The sequence below is a fragment of the Macadamia integrifolia genome, chromosome 2 (assembly GCF_013358625.1).
Source record: "Macadamia integrifolia cultivar HAES 741 chromosome 2, SCU_Mint_v3, whole genome shotgun sequence".
Classification (NCBI taxonomy): Eukaryota; Viridiplantae; Streptophyta; class Magnoliopsida; order Proteales; family Proteaceae; genus Macadamia; species Macadamia integrifolia.
The window spans coordinates 30,833,681-30,848,046 of record NC_056558.1 but is presented as its reverse complement, the minus strand read 5'-3'; the positions used below and the strand labels follow the sequence as shown (position 1 = coordinate 30,848,046).

The window sequence follows — 14,366 nt, the reverse complement described above, 5'->3', positions numbered from 1 at the left end:
GAGAGGAGTCAGATCCAAAACAATCTCTCATTAGCTGAGCTGCTTACTCTATGTAGGAAAACTAGCAGCGTGCCCAACCTCCTACAAACAATGAGTGGCTGGAACCCACATTTTGCCCTTTTAATACATAATGCAGCTGTCATGCCATTTGAAAGACAAGCTGTCAAAGGAAAACGGCTGAAGAGAGTTAGAAAAATGGAGGCAATGTTAGGTCACTCGCCCGGGTCGCCTCAATAAACAAACAAGAACCCGGAAAACGGCAGAAACAGAACTCACCAATACTAGGCACTTGGGCGGTTAAAAACTTCAGCCATAGGGGGAGGTGGAGAGCTGAAACCTAACAGTCAGGCGCGTTCAAAGACAAAATTCTACTCTACCTCTCGATAATTTCGTTTTTTTATTTCACATAAACTGATCGCAAATTCATTTATCTATTGAAATCGTTAGGTAAGACTTGATTGATTTCTAGTCGGCTTGACTTTGATTGGATTCACCCTGGCGGTTACCGACACCAGATTTATGATTGATCGAATCGAGCCATGGAGATGAGAACGATGATACGGCTTGATTGGTTTTACCAGTGATATATGTTCGTTTATGAAAAGAAGAAGAAGAAGAAGAAGAAGAAGAAGAACAAGAAAGGAATTCGATTTTTGATTTGGTTGTTATTGTTTTATGACGTGAACATCAATTGAGCTGGGGAGATGAGTACTGGGAGGCAGACAGTTCGGGACCTCATCGAGGAAGCCAAGAAGCGGATCTTATTGCTAGTCATATGCGTGGTTGGGCTATCTTATCTTATGTCCTGTAAGTGTTGGCTTTTGGACTTTTTCAATTTTGATGTTCGATAATTGTGCTTCGATATCAGTTTTTATACAATCTAGCTGAATTATTTGCTATTTCTGATTAATTGGAATGCGGCACGGGCAAACACGAGGAACCGAGTTTAGTTTATTTATGTTTTTTCAGTTCCATTTGTGTCAATTGTGCTGGCTTTATCTGTATTCTTCTGGATTTGATTCTGCAGAATTCTGAGTTCCTTGTTTTTTCTTCCCACTGCATTTACTTTCATGTTTTGTTTTAGCTTCATAAGTAGCAGCCCTTTTTTTTTTTCTTGGGTGGGGGTGGGGGGTGGAATCTTGTGGGGGGTGGGGGATGGGGGGTGGGGGGCGGGGTGCTTTTGAGGTTGAATACAGAACTCGTAGTAATATTTATTAGCTTGATATTGTATTTTACTCTGCCAAGATCCATCTTGTATTTTCACACTTAAAAACATTTGTTTGACATTGAAAACTCGTCCTTATGCTTATGCAGTATAAGATTATGAAAACAGTAAAATGTTTTTAGTGTTGTGGTTCCATCAATCAACAAAAGAACAAGAAAAGGTCCTGTAGTGGTGGACAACAGTATGATCCATTGTGGTTTCTTCTAATTATTGAAACCTCTCCACATCACCCAATGACATGCTATAGGTGATGTAGGAGGTTCCTAGGTGACTAGGTCTCCTACAAGATTAACTAACTAGGTAGGGTTAACTCAAGGGACTTGGGTAGATAGGACAAAAGAAACTCAGCCAAGTTAAGCTGCAAAGAGAAATGGACTATAAACAAAGTAGCAAAAAACAATAATAATCTAGGCGGAAAAACACATAAACTCTTACTTAAACTTCAAGTGGGGACATGGGGAAGGGAACAAACGTCATACGAATGTTTGGTTCAGCACAAATCAATTCCAAACACCAAATAGGATAGCAAACATCAATGACCTCTAGCACAACTAATAGAAAAATATCAGCAAAGTTTGGAAACATATGTAGAAACGCAACCTTAAACGAATGCAGTAAGATAATGGAAAAACCAAACAAACAATGCACACGGATTTTACGAGGTTCGGCAAGGTTGCCTACGTCCCCGGTGAGATGAGATCCTCTTTCACTATCAATGGAGAATAGTTACAGCGCTCGTCCTCATACCCCTCGTATTTGTTTGCATTACAGAGAAGAAACCTCGATCAATATATAGCAAATTACCCTAATCTGTCGATCAACTACAATTTGCCACCCTAATCCCGGATGTCTAGTGAACTAAGTTTCCTGATTAACGTGCGACGAATACAAACATCAATACACCAACACATAACAGTGACGAAACGTTTTAAAACAATGGGTAAAAATAGACATGAGCAAAAAGGCATAGGTTGGTTTCAATGTTAATGGGCTGCAACATGTAACAGGGATATATGGAGGTGGGAGGGGTTTAGTTTAATTAGTTACCTTATTGTTGTCCTGGTCTGAGGAGTAAAGAAGAAGTCAAAGTCCTCCAAAATAAAGAGTTGCAGTCCAACCTTGGTTGATGAAGAAAATCCAGCTTGCTGTGTAGTGATCCTTGTTGTTGCCGATGGAGCTTTCAACAGCTCACGAATAGTGGATACAACAGGAGCAGTAACCGAGAGACAGAGGATGAGAGAGAGAGAGCCGTGAGAGAGAGAGGAGGCGTGAAACAGAGGGAGACCAAGAGAGAGATGAGAAGAGGGAGAGGGGAGAGAAAGAGAAATCGTGGGGGGGGGTTTGGGGGCTGTTTTGCCTTCAATATTCTTCATTCATTAATTCTCATTGTGGCCAATGGCCTTACATAAATAATAGGATAATTACTAAAAGGAAAAAGGCTAATCTAGGAACATAATCTCAGAAATAAAGAAGCTTCCTAGAAAAAAACAAATAGGAATGTTATTTAGTTTCCTACTTAACTCAATGACCTAAATAAAAAAAAATCTTAGGAAATAAAACTATTAACATATCAGATTTGGTGGGGGCCACACGATCTTGGCAAAATCCTAGGAATTAAAATTACATATCAGATTTGGTGGGGGCCACACAATCTTGGCAAAGAAAGGAAGGAGAGGTCTCGATCCAGTGCTGGGAAGGCTGGACCGAGCCTTCCTTTTCTTTCTTTTTTTCTTCCTCCTAATCCTCCAACCACAAAGAAGGTTGGGTCTTCTTCGTCCTTCGGCTATACGTCTTGATGTCCTCATCAATAGGAGTATCGGCAAAGATTTGGATTGATATTTGGTGGGATAGAAAATTCGTCGCATATTAGTTGAAGGTGCCCGTTGGCTCAGATGGTAAAGCATATGGCTTGTTGATATGTGCACGGTAGAGGGAGGAGAGATAATAGGGATATGCAAGAGATTAAATAGGTGAGAAAGTGATAATTGCTACCAATAAAAGAAAATAGGGAAATACAAGAGATAAAATAGGATAAGATATGATTGGCTTTACGGACAAAGCCATGGCCGTCTTGGCCAATTTGGAGGTAGTTGACATCTTTTCTCAAGAGAGAAATTGTGGGGAACCAATTGTCATTCAAGTCTATCCCTTATTCATCTCATGAAGCAATATATATATATATACAAATAAACATACAACAGTTGCACAACTTACCCATAATTCTGACAACTCAACCACTAAATCCTTATAACTTATACTATCCTCCACTAATAATAACTCCCAATAACTGCATAAAATAACTACATAATAACTATCGTAACTACATGACTCTAACCTCTTTGATCTTATACGTACACCTCCCAACCCGTACATGTAACATTCCATCCACCTTAGATTGGGTCTTGTCCTCAAGGCCCAAATCTGAAAATGATATCTTCTAGCTTTTTCCATGTTGTTTCCACTAGAGATAAGCTGCTCTAATGAACTCTAATGAACAAGTATGATATTCTTTCTACAACTATCTTAGTATGTAGATGATTTTAAAATGAATAGTTGGCAATCTTTTCGATATAGAACATTCATATCGATAAAATTACTTCACCCATTTAACTATTTACTAGATAAAAAGGTAGAAGGCACTTTTTTATTCAATAATTTCTTGTTTCCCTTGTGCCCTCGTTGATCGACAAGGGGACAAAGGAGAGGAAATTGGAAAAGATAGAAAATAGTATTAAAGATTGAAAAGATAAAATAGGAAAAAGATAAGTTTTGCTTAATGCACGAAGCCATAGTGTCTTGGCCAATGTTGAAGATTGGGCACATGTACCATGGGGGGTACATAATTTAAGTGTACCATGATAGGGGATTTGTCCTTATCGTGGCTATGTGTTGGGCTTTGTCTTTAGTTTATCTTTCCTAATTAGATTAGATCTCATGTTTTCTAATTAGTGTAGGTTTCTGTTTTCTTGTTTGACAAGGAGTTTCCATCCTTGCTGTTTGTAATCTTTCTTTTCTATTGCAATATATATATATATATATATATGGGTAGAGAGGGGAGACCGTAACACACGACACTGCAGTACCTTGTAGTCTCACTCTCTTTTCCTTCTCTCTCAATCTCTTTCTCTTTTGCTGTTACTGGTTACAGATCCTGGATTTCTAACAGCCAATTTGGAGGTCGCCGATCTATTTCCTCAAGAGAGATTGTAGGGAACCAATTGTCATTCTAGTATTTTCTTCATTCAAGATTATTCTCAATTAAATAGTAGTACAAGCAGTTACAACTTTAAAATACTAGCTCCTACCCACGTACAACACTTCCCACGTAACATATTACTCCTCCGTAACTAAGTATAACTACACAATAACTACTGAGAAGATAACCATAAAATAACTCACATGCTACACCCACCGCCATGTCATGCCAATCCCTAAAAAAGGGGGTGCAAACTCTCATACTTAACATTCCATCCTCCTTGAGTGTGATCATGTCCTCAAGATCACTCATTGGAAATTGAATCGTGCATCTAGATCTTCCCATATTACTTTAGCCTGCTGATGTTCTTCTCCTGGTTTTTTTTTTCGTGGATCCGTGTATCCGACCCCATTAAGTTGGGATAAGGTGTTTGTTGTTGTTGTTGTTGTTATTGTAAGGGGATAATTGCTAAAAAAAGAGAAAATAGGAAAGCACAAGAGATAAAGTAGGATAATGATATGGTTGGATTTACAGATGAAGCCATGGTGTCTTGGCCAATTTGGAGGTAGCATACTTCTTTCCTCAAGAGAGAAATTGTAGGGAACAATTGTCATTCTAGTATTTTCTTCACTCCAATGTTATGTGTACGGGTTGGGAGCAAATATATGAGATCAAAGTGGTTAGAGTCATGTGGTTATGATGTAGTTATTTTATATGGTTATTGGGAGTTATTTTTTTGGATGAATAGAGAAATTCATTACCAAGAGAGGAAAGAATAAACAAAGAAAAAGGGATGGGGGAGAGACTAAGGCCATTCAAGAAAGGCTAGTTTAGAAGGAAGAAAATACAACAAAAGGCACAAAACAACTGCTCAAGAGCCCAAAAAAAAGGGGAGAACATCACTGGGGGGTGGGGAGATAATATCAGATGGGAGGCCCCAGGAAGCAACAATGAGCCTCTTTATAAGATCGTTGGCAAAGGCCAGGTGGGTTAGCATAAGGGATTTACATCTAGGAATGGGAAAATGAGATGATGGTCAGTGGCAGATTCAATGGATCTAGAGAGGACTTCAAGGGCAAGAGAGAAGAGGAAAGGGGACAACCTTGTCTAATACCGACAGAGTATGGGAAATATTCTGTTGGGCTATCATTAACCAAGACAGAGAAGCTTGGAGCTTTTAATACCGACGGGAAAGGGGGCAACCTTGTCTGACTGGGATTATAGAAGAAGCTTTTAATAGCCAAGATAAGATCAACATCGATGATGTCTCAATAGGAAGAGAAGAACCCATACTAAATCCATCAGGGCCAAGAGCTTTATTGGTTGTGAGAGAAAGGATAGCCGCTAAGATTTCCTCATCAGAGGGGATGGATTGGCAGAAAGGGAGGAGGTGATCAAAGGGCGGATGGGGGAAGAAGGGGGTGGAAAAGGTCTTTGAAAAAGGAGACAACTTCCGATTTAATGTCCTCAAGGCTATGGAGCTCAGTCCCAGTTCTGGAAATGAGGTTTGGAATGGAATTAGCATTGGATCTTGCTTTGAGAAAGACCAAGGTTCACGGTATCGGGTTTCGACCTCTGGGGAGACCAAAATTTCGGTGGAAACCTAGGAAATTTCGAGGATATCGGGGAATTTTTCTCGATATGTTGGAAACTTAGGTTTCGACCCCCAAACAATATTTTTTTTGCCTGATTTTTTCATGTACAACCTATTTTAAATATTTCTAACACATTTATATCATTAGTTTCATTAAAAAAACATATAAAGTCTTACTTGTGTGGTGAACCTGAGGTTCGATAATCATTATGCTGACTTGTTGGCCAAAATTCTGAGACTTTACTACATAATGACTATATATAGTCTACAATCTACATGAAAACATAAGACATAATCCAAATGATCCAAAATAGATAAAAATATTACATCATCGACAGTTATCTATCAACACTGAACAGTAGTGACTCAATTGCTCAACACTCGAAAATAGTGACTCAATTCTAAGTAGAGTGTCTAGGCAGTTCCATCCAAGTAGTGACTCACTACCCTCAAGGCATGCATGTTATCTTTTCTAATATTATTTAGTAAGTTACACATACCTTATATCATAAAAAGTCAACATTAAGCCACGTCAAGTCATTAAAGTCAACATTAAGCCACATCAAGTCATTAAAATCAACATTTAGCCGCATCAAATCATAAAAAATCAACATTAAGTCACATTAAATTATAAAGAATCAACATTTAAAGAAATGCTCTTGTTCTATAATAAGTTTGACTGTTCAAATGATTTTTATTTTTACATGAGACTTTTTGTATTCAGTATAACATAAAACCAGCTTTTCAACAAGTCTAAGATTACTTAAATCTGAGTTGTAATGACACAGTTATGTTTCGGTCAAACTTATTTTAAAGTACGCAAATGCTGTTAAAATCGCCTGAATGAAAATAATTTTAGAGATATATAAAAAATATTATTTTATTGAACTTTTGGTTTTTAGCAATGTTTTCACATTATAAGATTTATAAAATTTTCATAATTGAGAAAAACCCCAGCATTTAAAAGTTGAAAATCGCCCCTATAACCAAAATCCAGTTTTTGTTCTTGGACTGGGGGGTTGACTTTTTATCCTTTAGGAATTTGATTTTTAAACTATTTTTATGGGATTCAAAATGGGTGTATTTCCTTATTTATGAATAATATCTTAAGTAAATGAAATAACAAATAAGTGTTAAAAAAATGAAAATCTCCACTGTTTCCCCAAGTTGCCCATATTTGGGAGACAAAATGCACAAGAGAAGGTCGAAATTTCAAACCTGTTGAAACCAGGTTGAAACAGGAGATTTTTTTAAAATCCCCTATGGTTTCGTTTCGACCTATCGATACCTGCGAAGCATGTTTCGCTCAAGTTTACGAACCATGAGAAAGACCTATGGAAGTAAGCAGTGTTGGAGTCTCTAAGAACAAGCTACTTAATTCTAGCCTTTTGGCTCAGCTCAAGAAACTTTCCTCTTAAGCCAAAAGAGAGGAAAGATCAAAGGTGAGGTGCTTTTCTTCCTCCACAAGGCTGAGATTGAGGAGATCCGATTGAAGCCTGGATTGGATAGAAAGAAGATTGTCTCGACAAGAGGAGATGCGGGAAGAAATGTTGCCAAAGGAGGAGGAATTCCATTGCTTAAGCATTAATAGGACATTCTTGGGCTTTTTGGCGAAAGCGATGAGGGGAGAGGAGACATGATGAACAGGGCTGCTCCAAGCTTCACGACCAATGGGAAGGAAGTCTAGTGGAGAGACCATATATCAAAGAATTTAAATAGCTTGGGGTGGAAGGATATGAATGGGAGGATATGGATGGAGATTGGGTTGTGATTAAAAATCCCAGGGAGTTCAAAACAGGCATGTGAAAAGGGATAAGAGTCGAGCCAACCTTCATTGACAAGGGCTTTATCTAATTTACATGCCACTCTATTTGATCCTACTCTCCTGTTATGCCAAGTGAACTTGACACCAGACCACCTGAGGTTATTGAGAGCGAAGTCATCGATACAATCATTAAAAGCCTCAACAACCTGAAGATCAATGGGACTTCCCCCATGCTTCTCATGTTGGAGCAAATGATGTTAAAATCTCCAACTCCCCAGGGGTTGGAGCCAGTGGAGGGAGCAAAAGAGCAGAGATTGGACCAAAGGGATAAACTGTTGAGAGCACGATTATGAGTATAGATGGCAAAGAAGAAGTAGATATGAGAACTAGAGGGCTGGGAGATAGAGAGGTGGATGGCTTGGGAGGAAGAGGAGAGAGTAGAGACATGAAGGACTGAGGGGTTCCAAAGAATCCAAATCCAACCATTGGGGCTATGGAGATAGTTGGCAAGGAAAGACTAAGAGGGGGAAATGGAGGAAGCAATCCTAGGGGCATTCTTTTCTATAACTCTGGTTTCAAGGAGGCAACAAAGATTGGAATTGGAGGAAGGGATGTGGACATAAACATCAGATTGTTTGGAGGAGGAATTGAGACCTCGAACATTCCAGAAGGTTCAAGCGATCATTTGGGTGGAGGGGCAGTAAAGGGTCCTGGGAGCTAGATGATTGCTTCAAGAGGGGAGAACCAATATTGGAAGGGGGTCTTCTACGTTACCCTTTTAGGGAGAAGAGAGCCGTCAAGGAGGACTCAATGCATTTGGTTCTAGAGGAAGATCTAGTTGTGGTTGAACTATTCTTCTTTTTCTTAGAGGAAGGGGTAGTGGTGACAGTGGTAGTGGACAGGGAGGAGGATGGACATGGCCTGTCTATGGGAGCAGTCTCAGTTGAGGTAGAGATAGGCAATACTTGGGGGGAAGGCCTGCATATGTTGGCATCCATGTGCGCAGGAGAGGCCTGCGCAGACCGGAGGGATGGAGAAGCACCTTCTAAGGTGTCCATGGGGGGGCTGGATGAGTAGGATACTGCTTGGCGAGAGGCCAGGGGGGCCATGCAAGAGGAGGCAATGTGGCGGTAGGCCAGGGTTGCAAACACCATTGGAGTGGAGGACTGGAGGCCTTGCGAATTGAGGGAGCCTAGTAGAAGGCAAGGGCTATGCAAAGAGAGGTTGCCAGCAGAGTTAGGTACATAGGGTGCAAGGGAGGCTTGTGCAGACCAGAGAGGCGGTGTAGGACCTTCCAAGGTGCCGGAGGAAGTAATACCAATGGGCAAGGAACCAGGCTGAAGGCCTGAACCTAAAGAAGTGCTAGAAGACAGCTCCGAGTGGCCAAAGTGGCATAGCAAAGAGGCGCGATGAGCTGATATGAGCGCAAGATGGGCCTGCGCAGACTGGAGACTAGAGGAGCCTTCTAAGGCTAGGATGTTACAAGTGACAGTCGAGAAGAAGACAATACCAGTGGTGACAGGCAAGGGCTCCAATAGAGAAGCTGGGAGCAAGAGATTAGATGGATCAAAAGGAGCGGTGACAAGTTTAGAGGGCTTATGGGTGATGTGGAGGTCATCAAGTAAGGATGATGAATTGAAAGTGTTAGTTGTGGACCGAATGGGGTGGATGGGTTGGAGGAAATGGAGATGGGTTATGACTGAGGATTCTGGTGGGGTGGAATAAGAAGAGGTTCAGAGCTAGGGGAGGAATAAGGGTTCGGGTAAGAGGGAGAACCTGATGTTGATGGGATTAAAGGAGATGGTTGAGATGGAAGAGATTTGGAATGAAGGAGGGAAGGTTCATTGGTCTGGAGGGGGTTAGTCTGAATCGAGAACCTGTTTGGTCCCGCGGACAATACGCCTTCAAGAGGACCGATGGATCTAGGTCTTGCAGTGTTGGAGGTATCGGCAAAGGGCATTGCCATGAGAATGCGACTCTGGTGACCTCATCGCCGCCTTCTTTTTTCACGACCAGCAACAAGGGGAGATCTTGCTTTGCTAATAGGATCTTTTGTATGACGGAGAACTTCATCAAGGACTTCCTGAACCTTCTAAAAAATGGAGGAGTGCACAAAAGTCTTGCAAATGGTGCATTGGGGGGTGGATTTGATTGTTCGGATGAGTATCTCTCTCCATCAATAATGGTGACTTGGTGGGAAGGATTTGCTCCGCTAAAACTTCAATCGAATCCGGGCAAAAGAAAGGCGATCCATAAGTTTAGTGCGCATGTCCGAATATAGTGGTTTTCCAATGATAGAGCCAATGATGCTGAGACCCTTGGCACACCAGAAGTGAAGAGGTAGGTTGGGGAGGGTGACCCAGAGGGGATGGTGGTGGGTTCAGATTTGTTGAAAGAGGCATATTCATCCTAATGTTGCAAGAAGATGGACTTTTTGCCCACATACCAGGGACCACCATCCAAGGCTCTAGTTTATCAGCTTTGACAGAGAACTTGAGAGTACCATTCCTAGTCATAAAGGTGGATAGCAGACTAGAGGGACGCCATTAGGCAAGAGAGGCTTTGACAATAGAGAAGGGAGGACGGCTGCCAAGGAAGTTTCCAACATGGCAGTTTCTCCACTTAAGGATTTGAGCCTCAAGAAGGCTAGGAGGGCAGAGCCGAACCAGCTTGGAGTTAAGAGAGAAAGCAGGATGGGAGTAGAGGGAGTGTTCAACATTTGGAGGTTGGGATGAGGATGGAGGGGAGGAGGAGGTAACAATAGAGGTCCAAGGTCAATGGCGAGGAGAGAGAGAAAGAGGATGATAGGAAGGGGAGGAGGGGGAAGCTAGGGATTGAGGAAGGCAAGTGTCAGTGGTATCACCAATGGGGGAAGCCACTAGAGGAAGGTCGGGCATGGGAGGGGAAGGGAGGTCAGGGAATTGACTCTCTTTGAGGCTTTTGTTTTGAATGCCTCAACTTTCAAACTCAATCTTGGGAGTTATTATTAGTGAGGATAGCAAAAGTTATAGGGATTTAGTGGTTGAGTTGTGGGAATTATAGGTAAGTTGCATAATTGTTGTATGTTTATATTAATTATATATATTGCTTCATGAGATGAATGAGGGAAGGACTCAAATGATAATAGGTTTCCTTTGATTTCTCGAGAGAGAGGAGTTCATGGCTTCCTCCGTAAAGCCAAATTATCCTATTAGCTATTTTATTTATCTCATTATTATCTCTTCTTATTTATTTCCTACCGATTGTAATACCAGATTGCTCCCAAATCTGGATCGAGTTCTCCTTCTTGCCAGCAGAACCTTAGGTTTAAATATCAGACAAAAGTGACCAGCAATCAGTGCTGGACAGAGGTCGACAGTTTCACCCAGAAAAGGCTATCCTTTGGACAGATCTGAAGTGAGAAAAGAGAAATACCTGATTGTAACAGCAATAGATCTCTGAGAATAACACTTTGATTAGTTGAGAAAAAGAATAATAAAACTTGAGAGACCTCCTGGACTTCTTGCCACAAGGGGTCGCTTGGATCAAACACCAAGCCCGAGACCTTGATCAAACATAAGGGAAGCCTCAACAGAGACCAGCGGCAGCAGCAGCATCTTTTTTCTTTTATAAAAATCGTAGCTCTACTAATGAGAGTTCTCCTTTATTTATAATAATGATGGGGGGGTTACATAAAATAGAAACTAACTTTAGTTTCCAAAAACTGAAATAGGAAACTGAAATAGGAAACTAAAAATTAGAAACTCACCTAGTTACTAAAACTGAAAATAGAAACTTACAAAATAGAAAGTCCTTTAGTTACTAAAACTGGAAATAGAAACTAGGAAATAAGTACTGAAATTAGAAACTAACTAGCCCCATCAAACCCAACTAAAAAGGAAACTAAAGAAAAAAGGAAACTAACTAGTAATCCCGTACTCAATCTTAGAGTCCCCATTTTAGACCCATAAAAGTGGCCCAATACACTCAAAACGACATGGACTGAAGGCCCATCACATATACAACCCAACCCTATGCTTATTCCTAATAAAATAAGCTTAGTTTGGTAATTAATCTGCATCAACTCTCCCCATCTTGAAAAAATTCGTCCTCGAATTTTGCAGTGATGAGGGGGGAACATGTGATTAGCAGTTTTGACCATTCCCAAACAAAATTCAGGTTGCTTGTAGACTTTAGGAGGTAGTTTTCAAGGCGTGGAGCTTTCTCTTCGAAGAACCATGATGGCATAACAAATTCTATATGCTCGATCGTTGAATCAATACCAACTGTGAATGTTGTATGAATAGAGTCATCAATGTTGGTAGCCTTCTCATCAAGGGTAGGAGGAACAAGCTCCTCCTTTTCATCATGAATCCCAAAGACTTATTGTGGAGTGCATTCAATCACTACCTCATCTTCCACAGCTTTAGTTTTGTCTAATATGCTCTCTTCAATGTAGAATCCTTTAGTGGAGTCTTCTTCCATGGTTTCATCCACGAAGACATTATTAATCACATGAATGCAATAAGTGTCATCACCATTAGTATCTTCTTGGTCATAGTCATACCTACCGTCATCATCATCATCATCATCCTCCAAGGGGTATGGATAAAGAGTTGACTCATCTTCCCCATTGGGTTCTTTAATTTCAGCCACTACATTAACTCTCTGCTTATGTGGGCAAGAATTAGCAAAGTGTCCTACCTCTTGGCAATGAAAACACTGTACTTTGTTGTTACCTGTCATAGGTGTTTTTCCTTTGTAATCAGCCCGTGGAAGAAAGGTAGCCTTTGGGGGTGTTGAACTATCAGGTTTAGTGGCAGAAAAATTCTTCATGATCTCTCTAGCTTGATAACCAAACCTTCTACCTAACTGTGCTATAAACTCCTCTGCTCATAGGGCCTTGTTAAAGCAATCCCTCACTGAGTATATATCAATAATAGCAATTCCCCTATTGATTTCAGCTCGCAATCCCAGTCGAAACCGAGATAGTAGTTGCCCCTCATTCTCCCTTATGCTTGTGCGAGAATAAAGTGCATCAAACCTGTTCATGTACTCTGCAACAGTCATAGTCCCTTGACGAAGAGAAATCAGTTGGTCTTGTATGCGAGCTCTGAAGTTGCGTGGCAAGTATTTGTCAGATAGCTCAAGCTTCATCTCCTCCCAAATGGTAGGCTCTCTACCATGGTCTTCCAACTCTCGTTCATTAGTCCTCCACCAATCACGAGCAACCTCCACTAGCTTAGCACGAGCTAGTTTCATCTTCCGTTCCTCAGGTAAGTCATAATAGTCAAAATAGTCATCCAAAGCCACTACCCAATCATAGAACAGTTGGGGGTCATGTCTCCCATCAAACTCCTTCAAGTCAAGCTTAACCTTCTGTGAGTCTCTGGAGTACCTCTGCTGTACAGGACGTTCAGTCTCAAAGTATTCCCTTATGCGTTCTTCAAAAGTAGGTTGCTCTACAGGAACCCTCTGTGGTGGTCTCAGATTAGGGATAGGTCTCCTGTTAGCCAACTGAGCAATTACATTCAATGGGGCTTCCACCTCAGGTGGTGTATGAGAAGCACGTGTATGTTGTTGTGATTGGGTCTCCATAGTCAACAACCTTACATTCAGTTCAGTCTGCAAAGCTTGCTGTTCAGCCTTCATCTTAGTTCTCATATTCTGTAGCATCTCCATAAGAGAAACTAAAGTGGGAGTGTTGTTCTCAGCCATGCTTTGATACCACTTAATGTAGGACTAGATTTGACAAGTCAAACTAGACCCAAACTGTAGGAAATTTTAAACCAAAGAACAACAGTCCAATCCCAACAATAGAACAGAAATCAGAATGTTATCTACCAGCCCAGCAGAATATCGATCCAAAAAAAATAAGGTTAACAGAATTCCAGTCAACAGTAATCCTTTAGAATTAAACCAGGAGCAGAATAGGTGTCCAACCAGGTTCAGATCAATAGAATAGTGTAATAGCAGTCCAGAAAACTACCAACAGCTAGTAACAAGTCTACCGATTGTAATACCAGAATTTGCAGGTCACTAAAAGACGAAAATAGAGAGAAATATGATAACTCAGCAATCTGAGGTCAGATTGCTCCCAAATCTGGATCGAGTTCTCCTTCTTGCCAGCAGAACCTTAGGTTTAAATATCAGACAAAAGTGACCAGCAATCAGTGCTGGACAGAGGTCGACAGTTTCACCCAGAAAAGGCTATCCTTTGGACAGATCTGAAGTGAGAAAAGAGAAATACCTGATTGTAACAGCAATAGATCTCTGAGAATAACACTTTGATTAGTTGAGAAAAAGAATAATAAAACTTGAGAGACCTCCTGGACTTCTTGCCACAAGGGGTCGCTTGGATCAAACACCAAGCCCGAGACCTTGATCAAACATAAGGGAAGCCTCAACAGAGACCAGCGGCAGCAGCAGCATCTTTTTTCTTTTATAAAAATCGTAGCTCTACTAATGAGAGTTCTCCTTTATTTATAATAATGATGGGGGGGTTACATAAAATAGAAACTAACTTTAGTTTCCAAAAACTGAAATAGGAAACTAAAAATTAGAAACTCACCTAGTTACTAAAACTGAAAATAGAAACTTACAAAAT

At 40.7% G+C, this 14,366-nt stretch overlaps 1 protein-coding gene across 3 annotated transcripts in view; it reads left to right on the top strand.

Annotated features, from left to right (window-relative positions):
• The first annotated feature begins 160 nt into the window (after window positions 1–160).
• LOC122066268 overlaps window positions 161–14,366 on the top strand; it is a 36,543-nt gene continuing 22,337 nt past the window's right edge. For 2 of the 3 annotated variants that reach the window (XR_006136320.1, XR_006136321.1), the window contains exon 1: window positions 161–807. Coding sequence is in view for 1 of the 3 variants with exons in the window: in XM_042630090.1 (XP_042486024.1) it covers window positions 705–807 (103 nt within the window). In the remaining 2 variants the exon portion in view is untranslated. The remainder of the gene's footprint in view (window positions 808–14,366) is intronic. The other variant, XM_042630090.1, reaches the window with a different exon arrangement.